Source organism: Colossoma macropomum, unplaced genomic scaffold (genome assembly GCF_904425465.1).
Source record: "Colossoma macropomum unplaced genomic scaffold, Colossoma_macropomum, whole genome shotgun sequence".
NCBI lineage: Eukaryota > Metazoa > Chordata > Actinopteri > Characiformes > Serrasalmidae > Colossoma > Colossoma macropomum.
Window position 1 is genome coordinate 30723420 of NW_023494785.1, and position 23007 is coordinate 30746426.

A 23007-nucleotide genomic window follows, 5' to 3' on the forward strand; every position below is an offset into this window, starting at 1 on the left:
GAATTCACACGTGTCATAGGTTACCTTAAACCAGGGATTGCAACCCAAATGTTCAGAAGAGCCGTTTTGAAACATAGTGGGAGCCACATTTTATGTCCATTTTAACATCTTGACTGTAAATATGTCTCAGTATGTGATAATGTACTAGTATAGGCTAAAAATATAAACGAAATGCAGACTCACTTTGCTGTGCTTTAAGCTTTTCTCGCATCTCCAACAGGAAACTTCTACCCACAAATAGAATAGCTTCTCATAAAATGTCTCTCAACGTTCGACTTTTTGCAAAGATGAAGTCAGTTTCTCGTTTCGAATTTTCCTGTTCCACCTTAAAGTGGTGCCACAGTCACATTCTGCCGCCTCAGGCACCATTTAAGGTGGAACAGGAAAATTCGAAAAGACAAACTGACTTCATCTTCATGACTTTTTAGTGTTTGACAGTTTGTCGTTGCAGACTAAACATATCAGGAAACCAGCTGAGTGCTTATAAATGCAAAAAGTCCATTCGTCTCCAAGTCATTGATGTTTATTTTAAATCTTTCTCTTTGCCGTTTCGTTAGCTGCTAGCTAGGCGAGATTGTTGTCTGGGTTGCTATGATGACCAGTAGTTTACATGCCAATCTTCAGGGTTAAAGGTTGGTGAATTAGCAGATATAGGCTACTTTAACTCCAGCGTTTAAGACCATGTAGTGTTAAAACTGTGTAAGAATGATCAACAGATCTTTATTTTACTGCAAAGTAAGACTATTTTTATCTAAACATCTAATTCTGCTGCGGAACCGCAACAGAGCAGTAAATTAGCCGCATCCGGCTCTGGAGCCACATGTTGCCGACCCCCGCCTTATACAGTGCTGTCCGGCGGGCTTTCTAATCATTAGACTCATGTGTTACACTTTTACCTCCTAGTAAATGTAATCTAATTTAATAACTTCCATGGCCTGTTTATATGAAATGCTTTTCTTAAAGTTAGCATTGTGCCCTGAAAAAAAAACATTCTTGATTCAAATGCATCAATTTCTCGTGAATGACTAAAAGATGTTATACCAACACAGTTTGGTCTTTCAGTTTATTTTGAGCAATAACTGTGTTGATGTACCATTTTATCAATGTAGAAATGATGGACAGATTTAGTTATGTACAGACGCTAATGCTTTTTTTTCCAGTGTGTCCCGCAATAAAATCTCTGGGTCTCACCTGACCACCTCATTCTAAAAGTTTCAGCTGCTCCCCTGACAAACATACCTGAGACACAGTACTGTACAAAAATCAGAGAACATCCTTCATTAATTTAATTTCCAGTCAACATGGCCATAGAATACAAGCTATTCATTTTCAGTATCTGGAGAAAACATATATTTACACAGAAGCCCCAGAACAACAAAAATATTACTATTTTTTTCAATATTTAGTGTGTTGCCTCTGTCTTTATTATAGCTTCCATTCTTATCAGGAGACTATCTATCTATCTATCTATCTATCTATCTATCTATCTATCTATCTATCTATCTATCCACAGATAATAAAACACTAATAAATAAAAAAAACAATAAAACACTAGGCTACTTCACTGTTTCACTGTCATTTTTCAGAATAACGAGCTATAATAGAAACGTTACATTACTGATGGAAAGGGAGTTGCAAAATGTGCTGCGGTTATCAGATAAACCTCTCCTCTACAGGCTGTTCCAGTACTGAACTCATCAGTTTCTTCTGCTCGCAGCAGTGATGAACATTACACTAATTACAACTGTGACTGTGTATACTGTGTTCTCCCCATCACATCTGCATATTTTAATGAGACATTATGAGATGGAATGACTTTGTCTGTTAATGCTTAAGCAAACATTAGGATTATGGCACATTTGGCTGTTTGTGTGAATAAATGGTTGTATTACGAATTGAACACTTATTCTTGGTCTTTTTCAGCACCTGTAAAAGGGTCAGGGGGCTGCTGGACCAAATAATTTCTGATCAGCGGAAAGATTAAAGATCTGACATCATGTTTTTGAAATGCACATGCAGAATAATTATTACAAATAGTATGGGGTAACTTGGGGGAAGAAGCATATAAATACATATATATATGTTTTTGGTGAAAACAGATTTTGAGTTCTCTGCCCCGAAGACAAAAGGGACCATCCAGGGTTTTATTAGCGAAAGGTGCAAAAGCCAACATCTGTGATGGTACAGAGCTGCATCAGTGCCCATGGCATGGGTGACTTGCATACGTGTGAGGACAACATTGATAGGGAGGCATATATTGTGATTTTAGAGAGACATATGCAGGAATCAAGACATCTTTTCTGAGGAAGGCCATGGTTATGTCAGCAAGACAATGCCAGGGCTCACTCTGCATGTGCTACAACAGTGTGTGTGCTTAACTGGCTTAGAATTAGAATTTTAATTTTAATCTTGTGGAGTTTACAGCTCCATTAGTTGTCAGTCACAGGTCACTTCATTGTTGCCCTTCGGGGGCCCAGCTTTATGATTTCACTCTTCACCTGTTTAATTTAGCTTCTTTTTCTAGTGAGTAACGCAAGATTGCTCATAACTCCAAACTACAATGGTATTAGTGACCTCTGGTAAACAGCTTCCTTCTGTCTTTTATTACATGTCACAGTGGAGAAAAGCCTCTGGAGAGTGTGCTGCTCACATTTCAGTGCAGATGGTCAGTGCTTGGAAGGGTTATGCATAACCACCAGAAACTGTGCTACATTACAGTATACTGTGCAATGTTCATAAGATTTTTATACCTTTTTTTTCACAATTCACTTGGGCTTAGTAAGTAAGTTAAGCTCCCAGCTGGAGGAGGTGGTTATGTGATATAAACAGGGTTTTGGCCCAATAATCATAGATTTTTAAAGGCACAAATCAAATTAGTTTTGATTTGAAGGCAGTAAAAATCGTAGTGTGAATGGGGTGGAACTGAGCTGAACACCAAACCAGTGTTTGTTAGTGAAAACAAAATGAAAAGCATCACAAGAAAAAGGGGCTTTATTAAACAGCATACTTGTCTTATACCAGGAGTGGGGAACAGAGGGCTGGAGTTTAGCTCTTCGTAATGATTTTCTTGCTATAACAGCTAAACTAAATGTGGTAATTAAGTTGCATCAGGTGTGTTTGAGCAGAGAATCACCAAACTGTGCAGGAATCCAGCCCTCCAAGTCCAAGTTCTCTATCCCTCTCTTACACTGTACGCTCTTAGAAAAAAGTACTACACTGTCACTGTGGTAGGACTCTCAAGGGCACGTCTTCAGTATTTTTACTTAGGGAATATAATTGTACCATAATCCATTGCAGTTATATATTTTATGTTGTATTGACTCTGCACATCCTGTCCTGTTTCCAGGCTTTTTATTTTATTGTTCTTTTTTGAAAGACTAGGCTATGAAAAATGTACAAATACGTATTTCTTCACTGGGAAAAACTTATTTAAGGTACACAATTGGACCTTAAAAACATCGTTGTACCTTTGAGGGAGCATTTTCATTGTTTGTATCTCGATGAACAAAACATGTTTCTGCACAGTACCTTTTTCTGACAGTGTAGCTTTATTTTATTTGTAAGATCAAAGGACATTTTTCATAAGTCCTATTCTGTAAGAAGTGTTCTCTAAACACTGCTAAGACCAGCACTCTTGAGCGGTCAGGTATATACTATTCCCTGTCCAAGAAACTGACCCACGCTGTATGTCCTGGACTAGTAGAGAATCTCCACTCAGAAAGCTGAATAGTTCAGGACTAGGGTTCTTCCCTCTCTGGGAAAACAGCCCATGTCCAAATGTATCCAGACACCCCTTCTGATTAGTGAATTCAGCTACTTTAAGCTGCACCCATTACTGACACAGCTTGAATAATCTCCACAGAAAAGCACTGTCAATAGAATGAGACACTCTGGAGGAGCAGATCATCATGACCAGTGCCAAGAGTCAGTTAGAGGGGAATAAAGCCCCCCAGCACTGGGCTATAGAGCAGTGGAACTGTGTTCTCTGGAGTGATGGAGCTCCATACAATACCAAAACTGATCATCCAACATCAGTACCTGACCTCACTAATGCTACTGTGGCTGAATGCAATCAAATCCTCACAGCCATGTTCCAACATCAAGTTCTCAGAGTAGTTTAGCCATTTACTGCAGCAAGGGGGGAACAAACTCCCAAATAATGTCCTTGATTTGAGAAGAAACATTATCTGAACAGGTGTCCACAAACCTTCCGGCATATAGTTTCTTGGAAAACTCTCTTAAATGTTCAAGTTGTAGAACTAAAGCCCTGAATGATATTTTAAAGTGTTAGAGAGGTTTTTTTCTCTTGACATCTTTCTTTCAAGCTGTCTGTACTTGACCTTAATTTCAAAGGTAATTACAGGCTTTTGGTCTGCACTGATTATAATTAAATCCCATTCTGCCAGCCTGCCACTCATCACAAAAAAAAACCTCAACAATGGATCCAAACTGTGAGAACAGGGCTCTGATACTCTGATCTAAAACTTGGTAGTACTACATGTTCATGCTTTTTATGTTAAGTTGAAATGCTTTGCTGTATCCTTAGATAAGCAGAAAGTAATGCTCTAGTATGTATGTCAGATATAGTTTATCGTCACTGTCCAAACCCCTAAGTATCTCCATTTTTTGTGATTTTTATTTTTCTACCATCTTCTATCATTTGAGCTCAGCAGCTGTCCTTCACGTTGTTCGAAAAAAATCTCTAGACATTAACCTACATTAAAAGTAAAGAACATTGTTGCCTTCCCCTGTAAAGCTGCCATTTTGGAGATACTTGTTTTCATTTGGACAGTGACAATATGCTAACATGTCCAGCGCAACTATGCCAAATCCTGATCCGACTGCATGTGTCAAAGCACAGAGGGTTTCACATCAACCGCCTCCCTAGAATCCTAAGTTTTATGATTTAATGTACTCTTCATTAATTCTCTACTGTGGCCTCTGTGGTCTGCCAGGTGGTTGGCTGCTGCTAAACTTGTTTGCTATTGCTAATTAAATACCAAATCTCAAATCAAATTAAAAATGTATTAGCTTTGTGTTTTTATGTCATGAAGAAGGTTTACAGAAATCCAGATCCGAGCCCCTGGTGAGCAAGCCAAGTGCAACAGTAGTAAGAAAAAAGCTAAGAAACTAGAGTGATGGGTCACATGGGGACAATGAGGAGTGATATTTTCAATAGAAACATGCTTGCCCTCAGCAACACTCTCAGAAAAAAAAAAAATATGAAACTGTTACTGGGGTGGTTTCCCTAAAGAGTACATCTCAGTACCTTTAGTCAGGGAACATAACTGTACCATAATCCATTGAAATGATATTTCCACACACCTCGTTTCGTCTCCAGGCTTTTTATTTTGTTGTTCTGGTTTAAAACATTAGGCTAAAAAAAGATACAAATATACACTTTTCACCTTGAAAAACTTATTTAAGGTACACAATAAGACCTTAAAACCACTGTTCTACCTTTGAGGGTACATTTACATTGTTTGTACCTTGATAAATGTCACGAAAAATGTACCTGCACAGTATCTTTATTACTACCAGTGTAGAAATAAAGTGTGGTGCAGTGCCCTTCCTGTTTCCAGAGTCCTTTTTGCATTCAAATGCAGTACTTTACTACATTTGAATGCAAATCCAATGCCAAAAGATGGTTCTTCAAGGGTTCTGTTTAGCACCATAAATTACCATTAAATGGTTCTCTGTATGGTGAAATGTTTCTTCAGTTTAATGGAGAGTATGTTGTATATAGTTCTATATATAACCTTATACACCACATTTACCAAAAAGTGTTCAATTGTTATGATGTCAAGCTTGTAACGACAGCAGAACCATTTTCAAAAAAGTTCTATATCGAACCACATACAACACCATCTCCATAAATTTAAGGAACCTTTTTCCCAAGCAAAGAACCTTTTAAGCATGAAATGTTTCTATGCAGAACTTGTGGTTTGAAATGGCACCATTCTTTTCCAAATAACCAAGGCAGAACCAACTTTATTGAGAGTAATTGCAATAAAAATGGATGTTGCATCGAATAGCAATGTCTGGGAAAGTTCTGCTTCTGACATCTGTTTACACTGACTCAGTCTCTCGCTACTCCATGGTGTCTTTTGAGCTAATACTGCCCAATAGGGAAATAGTGAGTACAAGTTGACAAGGGCAAGTTAAAAACAGTTCTGAAATGAAGGGCGGGTGTCGTCACTGAGGATGTAATCAAAGATTCCATTGTTAGCACGACTGCCGGCTGACCACACTGATGTTTCATGTTTTCCATTTTGAAAACTGAGTGTAGGACACATGCATAGAACATATGCTCCCCCATAAATAAAGGCTATTTGCTGCAGCTTTCTGATCTTCTGAACCACAGATGTAGCTTTCTGTTTACTGACATCTAATGCGTTCACACTGACAGATCTTTTATGTTTTTTTTTGTTTGTTTGTTTTTGTAAATATGCTGCAACATAAGAACACAACAGTTCTAAAAGTCTGGGGTGTTCCAGTGAATCACCATGGACACAGCTAGATTCTGAAGCCAGGAGGGCTGAGGAAAACAAATATGGATAATTGTTGTAATCAGGTATGAGCAAAGACATTTCATTTACACCTGACTGATGCCTAATTACTCACTGATCAAAGAGTATGTTTTATTTCCTAAATAAAAGTTTGCCCCACTGTGAGCAAAATTAGCAGTCTCACAATAACAGCAACACTACAGCAATCAATAGACCAGGCTTAAGGTTGTTTCGTGTTATTGACTGCTGCTTTTTGTATTCAGGCTCTGTGCATGAACACTGTGCGAATTATAAGATGTGAAACTTGCCCCAATCCAATTCTTTCATTGATTTAGACAAATTCAATGGTTAAGCTGCTGCACTGTTCTCAAATCTCTGATTTGCATCATTAAGTAAACAAAACAATAAATAAATAAATGAATAAAACACTCAATTTTGCAAAACTTGGTTTCATTGCAAACAAACTACACGTAATTGGTGGGTTCATGACTAAATACATAGTGTGATTAAGAATCAGCAGGAAAAATAGTTTCGGGTTGAATTTCAAACATCTAACAACAGTACCAGTTCAAGGTACCTTTCCTAGACTGATACAATATGTTCTTGTTGGTTTTTGAGGAAATTCTACTCAGTGAGTAACTCGTTCCCAGTAATGACTTCATTTAGTGCCAACAATCAGAAAACTGATATCAAAAAAGATGGAAGTGCATCTATACAATTCCTTACGCCACACAGTGTCTATGTTTGGATCATCAGTTGCAACATGAATGTAAGAGCTATATTTAAAAAATATATCAGTATGACTTTTTCCATGATCGAAAATAAAGCTGGATGGGCAGTAGTGGGTTCCTCCTCTGCAGGCTGTGATGAAAGACATCAAAGTCTACTTTCCTCACTCTCTCCAGGTAGTCCTCAATAGCGACCTGCAGTACAGACAAACAATCTGACATTAACCATTTCAGTTACAGTCTACTTAACTACAAGTTAATCCAACAATTTTTTTTTAAAGCTACACTAGGTAAAATTTGGGGATTTGGAGACCTCTCTGGTGGAAATATGTAATTGCATGAAACATGTGGAAGAACATTTTGTAACGCTGGAGGTGAGCTTCAGACCCCTTCCGCAAGCAGATGTATTTAATAAGTACTCTACTCTTTCAACATGCTTGCAAAGTCAAAACCTAGTGAAGGATGTGTCTTCTGAGGATGGAAGTGTATCATTTACTGTTGTCGTCATAGCTTGATCAGTATAAAGATTTTGTATTTGAGGCCTAAATACCGAGCCACACCTTGTGCCTGTGCGTGTGATGTTAATATGTAAAAACATATGACGTGGTCCAAAAAACTCCACTGATTTGTGACTCGGCACATCTGACTTTTAAATTATTATTTTAGGCTTCACAGGGTGACACAGCAGCTCAAGCAGGTCATATTTTACTGTTTTTTTTTCTCCTGACTCAGTAAAGCTGCTTCTTTTAATTCTTTCCAAAAAAAAGTACAACTTCAAAGTTATTACTTCTTTTATCATCAAGAAAGTGTGACTTTAGCTATAATTGACAGATTATATAACAGACCACAAAAGACCACCACTTGCTCTTAATTATCTCAACTAAACAACCCAAAGTATGTGAACATCTCTTTCAATTACAACCCAGTTTCCAAAAAGTTGGGATAAAATAAAAAATAAAACAAAGTTTTTGAGCAGCTGAAACCCTCTATCAAGCAAGAATGGGAAAATATTTCATTTTCAAAACAACAGCAATTTGTCTCTTCAGTTCCCAAACGCTCACAGAGTGTTGTTAAAAGAAAAGGTGATGCAACACAGTGGTAAACATGCCACTGTTCCATCTTTTTTTAAACATGTTTCTGCCATTAAATTCAAAAAGGGCATTTATTTTTCAAAAAACAATAAAATTTACCAGTTTCAAAATTTGTACTGTTTTTAAATAAATATAGAGCTTAAATGATTTGCACATCATTACATTCTGTTTTTATTTAGACTTTGGAAATGGGACTGTAGTACGTTCAGCCTTTGCAGGTCACATTTATGGCTACAACTGTACAAAATCAAAGACTCAGTCATGCAATCTTAATAGACAACACTGACAATAACATGGATTATACTGAAGAGCTCAGTGACTTTCAATGTGGCTATATAATAGGATGCCACTTTCCCAGCAAGTCAAATTTTTGCCCTGATACAGCTGCCTCAGTCAACAGTAAGTGGCGTTATCATCATGTGAAAATGCATAGGAGCACTCAACAACTGAAGCACAAAGCAGCAGGCCATATAAGTTCACAGAACAGGACCGCCAGTATTAATCAACTCTACATTAACATAGATGGTTTCAAGATGAGATGTAAAGAGATGCACATACCGATGTGACATCTGGGTGTCAACATACTTTTGGCCATTGGTTTACATTTATTATTGTCAGAGAATGGTAAAAATGCCATCTGAACACAAGCTTTGTTTCCGGCAAATTCTCTCAAGTCAAATGTTGACACTATTAAAAACATTTTAACCACACATTTATAAGTCTATCATCCAAAAAATAATAAAATTAAAAAAGTAAAAGAAAATAAACAATAAAAAACGTTCAAGCACTTTAGAGTAGCCTTTTGAAAAGTGACAGTGGTTGGTGGTATAAACGTATTCTTAGAAGCGAGAGGTTAAAACAGACAGAAAATTTGTGGAAATTGATGCTCATTAAACTTAATAATGTCCCTTGTTGGTCAGAACATGCGACCATTATGTCCTTTGTTTGAAATGCTGGAAATTACAGTCCGAACATTTTGTCTGTTTCCTTCACTTCAGCATTGGATGCTTGCTTGAAGAGAAAGAACTGTAATAGAGGAAAAGGCCAAGCCCATACCAGGGCTTAGTCATCTAATTACACAGAAAGGACCAGGCATGTGAGGTTATGGAGGGCAGACAGAGAGAGAATGAGAGAGAGAGAGACATAAAATCACTTACTGTGTGCAGAAAAGCAGGCATGGCAGCATCGGGAACATTTTTACTGAATGATCTAGCCTGTATAAAAAGAATATGATTGGTGGATGACAAATTAGTCATGGGTAAATGTAGCATATAACTAATATAACAACATTAAGTCTGACACATGCTGATGCAAATCTTCTAAAGTGACTAGGATTTCAGACATCATCTATCTGAGGTTACTTGAAGTTAATGCTGTTCATGCAGTGCGAGCAAATATGTACAGTATATTAACAAAAATAATCCATTTTTGCAACACGTACGTGTTGAAGATGGATATGGGCTTGACTGGCAATGTCATACACAACATCCCTGACATTCTGCTCTCTGCTGCCACGGATGAAGTCTTCCTGAGATGCACCATGCTGGGAAACATATCAACAGTTCAGTATTATTCTCAGCTCCACAGAACAAAAACATGCATATCACTGGACTGCTTCAAAAGTATGTTTACTCAATGTAATTCCAAGTCTGTGCCAACTGAAATATTCATTATATTTTCCAGACATTTAAACTCTTCAGGCTTAAAAAGGTGATAATGCAATAACCAACCAAGTTATCCCCTCTAACCCACCTCTAGGCCCTACTCTGACACATCAGAAGGGCATCTGGAGGCACCATCAGGAGAACATTATAATCAAAACTAAGCATTGTTGTACACCCTTAGACCAAAATATCAAAAAAGCCTAGAATTTAATGGAAGAAATTGCTGCGCCTTCCAGCTATTTTGATTTATTTGTAGGCCTGTCACAATGATGAAATATTAGCTGACAACTAATTGTTACATAAATAATTGAGATGAAAATTTTTTTTTAAACTATTACTACTAAAGTAAAAGCCTGCAGTGACCAGATTGGCTGATTAGCTATGTTTACTATGTTTACTAGCAGCTGACACTGTTTTTCATGACATGAAATAAAACATTACACTAATGTATGTGCACATTTACTCAAAATTTAGCAGACATCTTCTTTTAAGACCCCTCATTAAGGATGTGCATGAGTACTGGAGTACTCACTTAACTGTTGGAGATGCCAGTATCCGAATACTGAACTTACTCTTCCAGCACAGGTAAACGATGACTGTAAAATGTTCAGCACATATTTGTGAGTTAGTATTGGGGTGGGGGAAAAATCGATTCTTAGATGCATCGCAATGCGGATGTGAACAATTCTGAATCGATTCACAAATGTCAAAAATCGATTTTCTAAATGTTAATTTATAATGTAATGTTGACGGAACGCAAAAGGCGGAACTTGGAAGTGCAAAAGTGCGGCACATAACAAAAACACAACAGAGCTGGTTTATGAGGAGCCTGGCCACTTCCTATTCCCCCCGTTATATAAACCAGGACTGCTAAACAGCAGAGGGCGGCCGCGAGGGAGTCCTCAATGAATGGGAGTGAATGGAGCTCAACGGCTAAAAATGAAAAGTTAAAATAGTTTCTAATCACTTGACCAGAACGTTTCTTTAATTTTAGAAAGTAGAAGGATGTATTTCACTAAAAAAAAAGAAATCTTACCTATACATTTCCTTTTTTCTACAGCAAACGGGTTTTGGGCAGCAAAAGGCGGGCTTTACTGCTAGAGCGTGATGATTGGCGAGCGGAGCAGCTCATTGGCTGTTCGCGCTCACTGACGTCATGGACGTACTTGAGGCACTGTTTTAAACTCCTATAACTTGAGTTTAAAAGCTCTATAAATATAACAGCGGTGTTAAAATGTTTTATGCTGTTCATTGTTCAGGAAATGATTGTATTCTTTTACATTAAAAAATGTTTAAGCATTTATAAACTATGATTTTGCTCAAATGCTCCATATCAACCCATTTATTTTGGACTCGCTCGGGAGCGCCCTGTAGTGTTTGAGAAAACCGGAAGACATTGTAGAGTGGTAAATCTCCTCTCTACAAGTTCTCTGACCACAACTGGATGAGCGAGAAATCGACCTGCCCCATCTGCATTAAAAGCCAGGTTAGATCAGGAGTCACAACCCAAATGTTATGAAGAGACATTTTGTCCTTTCAACAAAAATCAAACCACCTTGGAAGCCACAACATTTAATGTCCAGTATGTCTCAGTATGTACTAATGTCCTAGTATAGGCTAAAAAATAAAAACAAAAACGCGGACTTACTCTACTCTGCTTTAAGCTTTAGCTATAGCCGCTTTCCTCCCATCTCTGCCAGAAAACTTTTCCTCAAAAGTATACAATAGTTTCTTGTAAAACGTTCGACTGTTTTACGAGGCTGAAATCGCTTCTCATTCTCCAGCTTCTTGTTCGAATTTTCCTGTTCCACCTTAAATTCTGCCTGAGGCGCCAGAATATAAATGCAGCACCATTTAAGGTGGAACGGGAAAATTCGAAAGAGAAGCGACTTCATCTTCATAACTGTTTAGTGTGTGACAGTCTCTCATTGCAGATTTAACGTACCAGGAAACCAACTGCGCTGCTTATAAATGCGAATAAGTCCAATGGTCTCCGAATGTTCGTCTTAAATCTCTCTTTGCCTTTTTGTTAGCTACTAGCTCGGCGAGACTGCGTTGCTATGTGAGCTGGAGTCTGCACGCCAGTTCTCAGTCGTTGAGAACCAGGGCTTTCGCGCTACGTTGCACACTTTGGAGCTGAGATACAGTGTCCAGTCTCGAAGATATTTTACTGACACAGCGATCCTCACTCTCTACGACGAGACCAAAACCGAAGTTATAAAAGCCAAATGGGTAGAATAGCTGTAACGTGCTGCGTGGACACCACTGCCACAGGATCTTATTTCACTCTAACAGCGCATTTTATCACAGCTGAGTGGCAACAGCGTCTCATGTGCTCCAAACAAGGGCAGTGAATGAGAGCCTTCCAGTTCACTGGCCACATCACTTCCATTTGATTTATTAATAAAAAATATTGGAAGTAAATTCATTATGGATCATTACAAATACTTTGTTTTCAAAGTTCCAAGTCCTCACACAGTGAGAAAATAGAAATCCTGTATAGAAAAAAAAAGATGCATCAAGGTGCATCGATAATAGTTTTATAATCGCATCGCAGCCCTCTGAATCATAATCGAATCGAATCATGAGGTGCCTAGAGAGTCCCACCCCTAGTTAGTATGTATATTGCACTGTGCCACTCAGAGCTCATTGCCAAGGATGCGCTGTTCAGGACGAGGCTGGGAAGGCAGATGTAGCATAGCTTTTTTTTTTCTAACGAGGCTAACACTAGCTGATGTTAGCTAGGTCCAGAAACAGTGAAAATATATTTCTCTGACAATTTAACATGTTGGCACATCATCCACTGAGGAGAAAAAATCTTGTGTTAGATGAGTCGTCATCAGTGTCCAGGGTGGTACCTGTTAGCTGTAGTTTTAGCTCATCTGAAGAGGCAGCCCCTGTTTCAGCCAACACGCCAAATTACCAAGGACCCTCAGGCAGAGTTATCCGATTAGCATATTTTCATTATCATGCAATGTAACACAGTTAACTGCAAAAGTTGTCATTAATTCTGATTCATCTGTGTACTAGCTAGTTAGCAAAAAAAAGGTTTGGGTACACAGGTATCTACCTACGCCTTTTAAGGTTTCTCCAAGAGTTGCTGACTGATGGCTCTGATATTTATGATTCATCTAGTAACAGTGCAAAAATCACGGCCAGAAAGAAAAAGGAAGTAAAATCAGGACAGCGATGTACGACTGGTACAGATACTCAACTATGAGAATTAGTAGGGATGCACATCCCAACCCCTCAAAAACAATTATAAATTGAGGTCTTTCTAAAAAGTGATGGCCCATTCTGTAAAAGGCCTATACTGGTTCATAAATCTCCATATTGCTCCATATTGGCACAATAATAATTGGCACATTACCATTTTTGCACAAAAGGCAACAAGCTTTCATGTACTCTTTTTATGAAAGAAAGGCAAATCTGAGAAATCAATGACAGTATTGTTTCACCCTCAATTTTATCCAATGTGAATTGCTTGAGGAAGTAAAACATGTACTGATGCAGAGCAGCAGAACTACAAAAGAACAAATCCATCATCCACTTTGTAATTCACCACAATGAAAGGTAACACATGCACAGCTGCATCAAACAAAATGTACCTTAAAATTCTCAACTAAGCACCTCTAACTCCACAGACAATTAGGCTTTAGACACTTGAGCTCATCATGACAATAGGACAATCAGTAGAACATGACTGACTGCTTAGGTCTGTTCTGAAAAGATTACTGCTTTAGATGCTAAAATAGGGACTCAAATGATAGTGAGACTGTTGTAGACCAGATTTCAATGCCTTTGGGCACTCTCAAGTCTGTCTGCACTGGCATTTACACTACAGCCTCAGTTAAACCCTGAAGCAAACACCAATTACAATGTTGTGTTCTTCAGCTTTTGTTTAATATTAGCCTCTTCTTTGGCTAACTACCATTAACACCATATAAATATGGTTTTCTACACACTCACTCAGCTACTCACTCCAGCTTTCGAACATTTACTGTAAATACAACAGAAATCCTTACAATGTAATCCTTTAATCCCACATCAAAATGAGCACTATAGCTGTATGAGAGTGATTCAATTTAAAATATGCAGATCTACAAATTTAAAAGTCGTAAAAATATTAGTTATTCCTTTTAATGCAGTGTACTGTGAATAAACACTGTTCAGCAGGTTGAAATAACCTGGCAGTTTAGAGCTTTCACAATCTTAAAATTATATTTCAACTCAAAAGATAAAGCAATTGATTTTTACATTGTTTGGAGAATGCTATGTTTGCTGCATTCACCCTCATTACGTTACAGCAGTGCCCCCTGGAGTCTGGATTACAACATAATTAAAAAAAAACAGAAAAAGAACAACAATAAAATACATTCTGGACATCTCAGTACTTGCTTTACGAACTGTGATGACATTTGGTTAGACGACCTAGAATATTCCTTCTATTGTTACCAGATCATCTAAATCTCTCAGTCTGACTTACAGCCCATTCAAATTAGAGTAATGACAGATTGTAACAAACAGGCAACAGGGTGAAACTAAGGCAAGGGATCTGGGCTTAACTATAGAGTAGGCACTGGCCAATTACATCAAAGCATAATTAAATCTTCAAGATGTAAACAAAGCCATTCAGAGTGGTCTGATGTGAAATGCTTTACTGTAGAGAATCTTACCAAGTCAAAACTGTTCACAGTGGTGGTGGAACCAGACCAGAGGTATTTAACAGCACTTAAAGCCATATTACAAAACGTTATTACATGTTAATGTTTATGAATACGCTGCCTGATGCCTGACACATTGTTTTATGAATTTTATGAACCTTTTTTTTTCTTTTCAAATACATTCATGGCAGAGAGATACATGTAGGGTGTTGTAAGGCAAAACAGTAGCCAAAGAAAACATGTTTTTCCAGATTTATCATCATTTTACCATCATCAACATTACATATTAAAACTCAGAAGATGTGTGTAGGACCACGTGTTTGGATAATAAATATCTTTGGTTCTTATCACCTCAAAGTAAGCTTCTCTACTTCACATCAAACCACACAGAATGTTTTTGTTTACATTTCAAATATTGAATTACCAAGAAATTTTAAAACTTGGTGGAATGCCCCATTAAACCTTCATGTATTGAGCCTGCTATAGAGCCCTGCTCTTCCACCACACTGACCCTGAGTGCTTCCCATCAGGAGGCTGAAGGACAACCCAACAGATGAAAGAGGATAAACTGGGAGATGATCTTCATACATCGCATGATACCACTCAGCAGTGCACCCACCAGCATGCAGATGTCCATGGGCAGATAGACCTTGCGTCTCTGGCTGTGGTAGGGAGTGGCTCGTAGACACGTCACAATCCCGTGTGCTTTGCCAATGTGGCTGGCAGCATGGTCTGCATGGACATTTTTCACTCCTTTATAAACACACAAAGGGTAATGGTATGTTAAACTCAGTTCAGACCAGAACATGTTCAAATAAAGTCTCAAACAGCATTTTAAAAGAGCTGACTTTTGTCCTTTTGTTTCCCATATCATGGACAATGACACTTTCCTCATAATTATGAAATAAAAGTTTAATGTATGTTACAATAAAAACATTCACTTGTCCATTCAGTCCATATATGGAAATTAACCTGCAAAAATAACCTGTTGAGTGTTCACTGATTTTGTGATGAAATACATGAAATACAATGCATTTCCATACATCCACTTAATCAGTATACAGTAGTTTAGCCCCCCCAGGAGTGTTTTAGCCCTAACTGCTATTTGAAAGAGTACAGAACAGCCAATCAGAAGAGAGGTCATTTAAACATATCAGTCATTAACAAAAGCAGACAGTTTATGATGCAAATGATAAAAAAGGATGGAAATGGTCATGCAAACAATAATTATGACTGTTTTTGGTATATCAAAACCATGCAAAGAGCATAAGTGGACTTCAGGGAAAAAATAAAAGAACGTTTTACATCTGATGTGCGCTTGTTTAGTTTACAATGGAGATGCTGGGCTAATATTGCTAACCAACACTGGACTTACACTGTCACCAATCTCAACTTGTTAATAAGTACATGCTGAAATCCTAATACACTCAGTATTCTAGCTTAGCTTCTTTGCCAAATTACCTTACTGCGTGTGTTTAAGCAAAAGGTTGTCTTGCATGGACTACCACATACTGTGCTGAGGTTAAAGTGGTTCAGGGTGCTTACAATGGTTGCCCCACAATTCACCTATGAGGAGACGGTTATTTTTGTTTTTACAGACTAAAGTAAGTCATACCGTGTACTAAACCACATCGCTTTGTCTGTGTAAAATAAATGAAGACCTGGATGCGTTTTGAGTGGGTTGAGAGACGTTTTAGGCAACTGAAATAAAGTGTTTGTTAACAACGCTAGCCAGGCATCTTCTATTCTAAACTAAAGAAGCAAACTTCAGATACCAAGTTTGTGTCTTAGCCGATCGACTGCATCTGGGGTAAGTGATAAATCATGTTAATTTGATTTTTCACCAAATTATTTCTTTAAATCTTTACATCAATTAGTCTGTAATAACTGATTTTTTAAATTTGTTTTCATTTGAAAGTAAAAAGTCTAAAATATCACAAAATGTTTCTTTAGTTCCAGTACAAAAACAGCTTCACAAAAGCTTTGATATTTATAAAGTAAAAACATCAAACTAAATAAACACCTCAAAAAAGTTGCCCAACAGCAAACTACCTATAAAAGACATAAGAGTAAATCACTGTGTCTTATTCAAATAAGATTTGCTGAGCTGTGATAAAGAAAACCAGAAACAACTCTCAGTGAAAGTAACTGAAAAAAAAATAATTTCTGCTAAAAAGTCAGTGTAATTCCAGGATTTCACACTGTCAGATAAATAAAAGCTCACCTAGAGTCTCCAACAGGAGATAAAGGAGCGAAGACTGAGTGTTCTCTGCATAAGACTCCAGCTCCTGAAGGTTCCTGTACGCTCTGTCCTCCATGTCCTTCTCCTGTCAAAAAGCAAATAGAAGATTCCATTACTGCTTAATAACATAACATGTATTTAGTAGGTATTAGACATCGGTCACTCAGACTGGAGAGATCTCCATCAGTAAGACTGTGCATGGCTGTGTTACTGAATGAAAATAGAAGCAGTGTAATGAAGACCTATTTCTGGACTGAAAGCTGATAAATACTAAATCACAGAGCAGCCTAAATCTGAAGTTCAATGTTTTGTTACATTTGTGAAATAATGGCTGAGGTAGATGTAAAAAGTACCTTTCCAAAAACAACTTGAGTAGAACTACAAAAACAGCAGAACGTCTTTGTACATCCAACAAAATGCTAAAGCCTTAAATGTCAAAGCAAAGACTAAACATAAAGGAGTACAACAAAAGGTAACTAAATGGTAGTGACCAAATATACTTGAGCAAAAGTATTAAGCGGAATTCTAATGACTTTTAAAACTTCTGCATAAATCAACCGTTGAGATGCAAACAAATCGAGTTCTTCAGAGTGGTTTGATGTAAAACGGTTCATTGTAGAGAACCTTTCTGATTTATTTGCAATCGAAAATGACCAGCTAACCTATATATGTGTTCTGAGGTTTTATATGCAATGTTGATAACAGTAAAACACAGATTAATCTAAAAAAAAATGTTTTTTTTTGGGACTATTTTGCCTTACAGCTTCCTGTATTTTATGTATTTTAAAAATATGTTTTAGGCCAAAGGCTTATCTCGAAACTCTCTGGTATCAGACAATACACCTGTAACCATTTAGTGTACTCACTTTCTGTGATGCAGCTTTTAGCGGCATTAAACGCTGTAGACGCCTGGTTCCCATCACCCCTTCGTTGAACGATTCTGACTTAGTTTGTCTAGAACGGAGTATTTCATCAAAACACTCTGAATGACTTTGATTCGTAATGACTGAATTATGCAAAATTGTAAAAAAAAAATCTGTGCAATTCTCTAAAACTTGAAGTCTTGGACATTGCTTAGTATGATATATATAATATAGTATTATAATGTAAAAATTGTTTGCCATGGTTGTGTTGTACACAGCACAACAAAATGTTTGGTTGCTTCTGATTAGTCTAACTCAGTGGTCCCCAACCCTAGTCCTGGTCCTTTGTGCCCATTGTGTTTTCCTGCAAAAACACATCCACTTCAGCTCTGTTAATTAGCCCAATAAATGGATCAGGTGTGTTGGGAGCAGGGCACACACTAAAACGTGCAGGGCAGGGGGTCCTCCAGGGCTAGGGTTAAGAACCACAGGTCTAACTCATCCTCAGGCAGCTCATAATTAGAATAAATTCCCCCACTTAAACAAAACTGTTGATAATACTGTCCAATATAAAAACAACTAATCTTTTGGCTTTGCCTAAAACATTTAATGTTATTTTTTGTGGTATGCAGTAATCTGTAGCTCAGCATCACATCCCTCAGCCACACCAGTTTGATAGAACTCATGATTTTGCATTCTGTTTGTGTTCCCTAATGATCTAATAATGTTCTAGCACTACAACACCCATAATGCATTACACAAATACAGTATAGAAACGCTGAGAGCCTCCTCTTTAAACCAGAAGGCTCTCGGGATTACTGTGGCACCACTGTAGGCATGTTTACAACAGTTGTTGCGAAAGTTGTATTTTTCATTTTGCCCCGAGTTTCCCTTTAATGAGATCCACAAGAGTTAAATGTTTAGTATATCTTCCAAACTTCTGCACAAAAAAGCAAATCTTACCCTTTCAGCTATGATCTTTAACAGCCATCTCCTCGTCAGTGTGTGTTTCCTCACTGCCTGCAAAGACCAGCACATTTACGTTTAGGAATCACAGCCGTGTGTCAACGTTCCCTTTTCCCAGATAATTTTAATTGTGACCACATTCACAAGTCAATGCAGTATCTTGAGCAAATGATCACATTAAAATGTACATGTGTATGTGAATGTACATGAAAAGAAAAAATATTTTTTGGCATTTAGTTCAATTATGTTAACGTTTTAACAAAGTTCATAAATTGCTGAGCTCAGAAGAAAACCAACCCTCCACAACTCCACACTGACAGGCTGGACAGGAGGGTCATCTCTGTAGATATCCTCCACCACAGTCTTCCAAAACTGCATTCGCATTAGACCAATGGTCTTCTGAGAGATAGAGTCCTTAACCTAAAGTGAAAAGTGCACACAAAGTGAAGATTCAGGCCACATATGATTATACAACTTTGCGTACCTAGCAATTCCAACATTTAACAGTCAAAAATTGAAATATTAGAATATACTTAAACCAGTTTTTTTTTAAATGCAAATGAACTTTTCTCTAACATTTTAAGTTCTCATACTGAAGGACTATGAAATGTGGGTGGTTATTATTCAACTATGTTTAGAATTATGTAATCCCTTTTAAAATAAACCAATCATCCACAAGAGGCTTGTCGTTCCTTTAAAGCAACGATGCATCGCTAAAAGAGCCAAATTACAACTGCGATGACCACTAACGCCATAATGCAACTTCCAGTGTTATTTAGCACCAACGTAACAGCGTTGTACGTCTCTCTAATCTCAAATGGCTCCCTGCTCCCTACATAGTGCACTACATAGGAATTACAATACTGGCACCTGCATTGAAATGGGGCATAATTTGTACCACACTGGACAACTAGTGCACTACATAGGAACTATTTCATAATTTACATAGCACACGGTATAGGACTGAGAAAGCACATTTTTAAACATTTCTGCATAATTCAATCATTCAATCGAGATGTAAATAAAGCAATTCAAAATGGGTTTGTGTGAAATGAATGAATCGCAGTTTACTTAAATCCATCAGAATCATTCAAAAATATATGAAGATTCTCAATGTGCCTCAATGTGATTCAATCTTTGCCCCACCCCACTATACATATAATACATACATATACATATAAATGATTATTAACTTCACCTTAATCTTAGCCAGCATGTCTACAGAAGTGTGTACATGAGCTTCAGTGTACCAGTTATCATGAATACCTGCCTGTGCCAGTTCCACATTGAAAGCCCTCAGCGCCATGGAGGAGCGGCGAGCAGCCTCGGGAACAAGCAGAGAGCACACAAAGCCTTCATAGTCTCGTGATCTGTCAATGAGAGCACATCACTAATCAGACATACAACAGCATTTTATATATTATCCCTATAATGGTGTACAGTGAATGATGTATAAACATAAACGCTGGTGGTTGTTTTACAACTCTGTAGACAGCAGGGCATTAGGTTCACCAGATAAATCTTCAAACTAATTCTAAGTTCTTCATTGTGGTCACATGTAGACACAGTTAGACATGGACTTGGCCACAACCAGAAGAGCACTGTATTTGTTGTATTAGATAGAGATAGGACAATACTACTTTTATTGTGCCAATACAAATTTGTTCTGAAAAGCAAGGGGGGACAAGCATTAAGAGGCTATAGGCTATATACAACGCTAAAAACTAGAGATGACATGACACCGTTTTTGCTTTTCGATACTAATACTGAAAACTTCCTTATCAGCTGATACTGATCTGATTTTAAAACTTAAAAAAGCTTCTAAAATGACGTATTTTTAATTTAAGCGCTTCATTTAAGATACTTAATCACTCTACTAGCTCATAGGAAGACATTCACAGCTAACACCATCGCATTAAACAATGCGTGAGATATTTCTGGAGGGATTTGTTACAAGACTGGATCACTTTAATTTAATTTTTTTTCCTCTCTGATATTCAATACAACAGTCTCTGCTGATATCGACCTGATACTAATACCCATCAATAATCTAGCTGTACTAGCATATAAAACTTGCAGATTTCATGCATAAACCTGTGTAAACAAAATATGCCTAGTTACACTCTCATGATGTCAAATGTTTTATAGGTCAATATTAAAATACAAAAAAAACAGACAATATTATTAACAGGAATTAAATATGTTGACATTTGGTAGAGTAGATCATAATCATGTAATGCTGATACAAATAAAAGATAATGCAAACTGAGAGAGACCCTGTGTGCGTGCATGGCGTGTTTTTCTTTACGCAGCCGGTGTCTGTTTTAGCTGATAACGAGAACTAGGCCTGTCACAATTATCACAATCACTTAATGGCAATTTCTTTAAATGACAACAATTATTTAAGCCAATAAAAGTCATTAGATTTCAATCGAGTGTGTTGGGCAAATAAATATAAATAAAAAGTTGGTTGTTTTTTCAGGAGTTCTTTAGTAAAGGCATTGGTTCTATTTAGAATCATGGGTTCTATAGAGAACCATTTGCATGCTTAAATGGGTCTTCAGATTGATGGAGAATGTTTTGTATATGGTTCTACTTAGCACCAAAAAGGGTTCTGCTAATGTTACAAACTGGACATTGTAACAATACCTGAAAGGTTCTTTAAAGAACCATATACAAAAGCGTTCCCATCAATCTGAAGCACTTTTTAGGTGTGTAGACAACAAAATCTTGTTTTACACTTCATTTAAGACGAGCATCTAATAATAGACCATCGTGCTCAAACTACTCGAACTGCCACAGTTTCACTCAAGTAGCGATGCAGAGAAAATGTTTGTACATAAGTTTTGTTCTTTATCCACTCTTGAATAAACTACATGAAAGATCAGTACAGATTAAGCAGTTTATGATCAGGTAGATACACTGTGTGTCCAGAAGTCTGCAGACACCTGCTCACTCAGCAGTTCTTCTAAAATCAAGTGCATTAATAGGGAGTTTGCTGCTTCTGGGAAGACTTTACACCAGGACTGTGACCAACATCAAGGATAATGCTACAATAAAAAGATCCCCCAGTTGGCACTTCAACTAGGCTTAATCCATGTTTGGGAAACTAGCCCTAGATGTGGGCCCATTGCTGTGAGGATTTGATCGCATTCAGCCACAACATCATTAGTGAGGTCAGGAGCTAATGTTGGATGAACTCATCCTAAAAGGTATTGGATGGAGCTCCAACACTTCACAGAAGACAGTTTCACTGCTCCACAGCCCAGTACTGGACGTCCAAAAGTATCTATCTATATATCTATATATCTATATATATATATACACACATATGTGTGTGTGTGTGTGTGTGTGTGTGTGTGTGTGTGTGTGTTGTCATCACAGAGGTCAGGGACACAACCCAACTGATATGGTGGCGAATTGCTGATTTTGAACAAAACAGCAGTGCCTCCCAGTCCTGGAGTTCATGTGCTGTACTGTAGTGTTCGTACCTGCTCAATAACTTAATAACACCTGACCCAACTCTTCAGTTCATTCATCGCGAAGTACAAATACAACGTCCACTCAAGAACAACTGAAAACGAGTGGTCCCAACCAAACTGAACAGAGGAAAATCACAGCAGGGTAAAGGTGGCTACATTCAGGATTTTTTGCGTTAAACGCGTTATTTTACGATTTTGTCCATTCAGAACCAGCTAGCTACAGTTAACGTTAGCTCAGCACTGCTTACCTGACGAGATCAATACAGTACTTTTCGTCGTGTTGCGAGCTTGAATTAGTAGACGAGCTCAGACTCTTAATCTCTGTCGGTCTCTGTCTACATCTGGCAAGTGGAAATATCTTACTACAAAGCGACCTTCTGCTGGTTAAAAGTCCATATTTCATGCTAATAGAAGGTGCCATGTTACTTCTCACATGCCAGCAGAGGGACGCCGCGTCCCCTTCAGCTTCAACCGGCTCCCTCCAGTTTCAGTCCGCCGAGAGACAACCGGCGTGTTTTGAGTTCCGCCTGTGTTGACGGCTCTGTTTGAGCAGCGATATTGCTGCATTTACGCGTGACTTTGGGTGCATTTATCTCTACATTTAATCCTATATCATGTATTTTTTCTTCTGCCAAATGCATTATGATTTATTATGATTTGAGAACACAAAAAGTCTCCAGTGGTTCAGTGCTGTGTGGACGCTGCGGGGTAGTGGAGCGCAGAGCTGCGCCATCTGCCGGCTGCGCTCGTTCATTTCGCCACAGTGATTTTTTAAAATAACGGATTGAAAAAAATGCT

At 37.8% G+C, this 23007-nt stretch overlaps 1 protein-coding gene across 1 annotated transcript; it reads right to left on the reverse strand.

Annotated features, from left to right (window-relative positions):
- Positions 1–5494: 5494 nt before the first annotated feature.
- Positions 5495–22688, reverse strand: ndufaf6 (NADH:ubiquinone oxidoreductase complex assembly factor 6). The gene is made up of 9 exons (XM_036590376.1): positions 22458–22688; positions 19998–20097; positions 19025–19147; positions 18725–18781; positions 16881–16983; positions 15276–15409; positions 9770–9871; positions 9486–9542; positions 5495–7432 (listed from the first exon to the last, which is right to left on the reverse strand). The coding sequence occupies exons 1-9, from the start codon at positions 22628–22630 to the stop codon at positions 7304–7306; spliced, it is 978 nt and encodes a 325-aa protein (XP_036446269.1). The 5' UTR covers positions 22631–22688; the 3' UTR covers positions 5495–7303.
- Between the last annotated feature and the right edge of the window lie 319 nt (positions 22689–23007).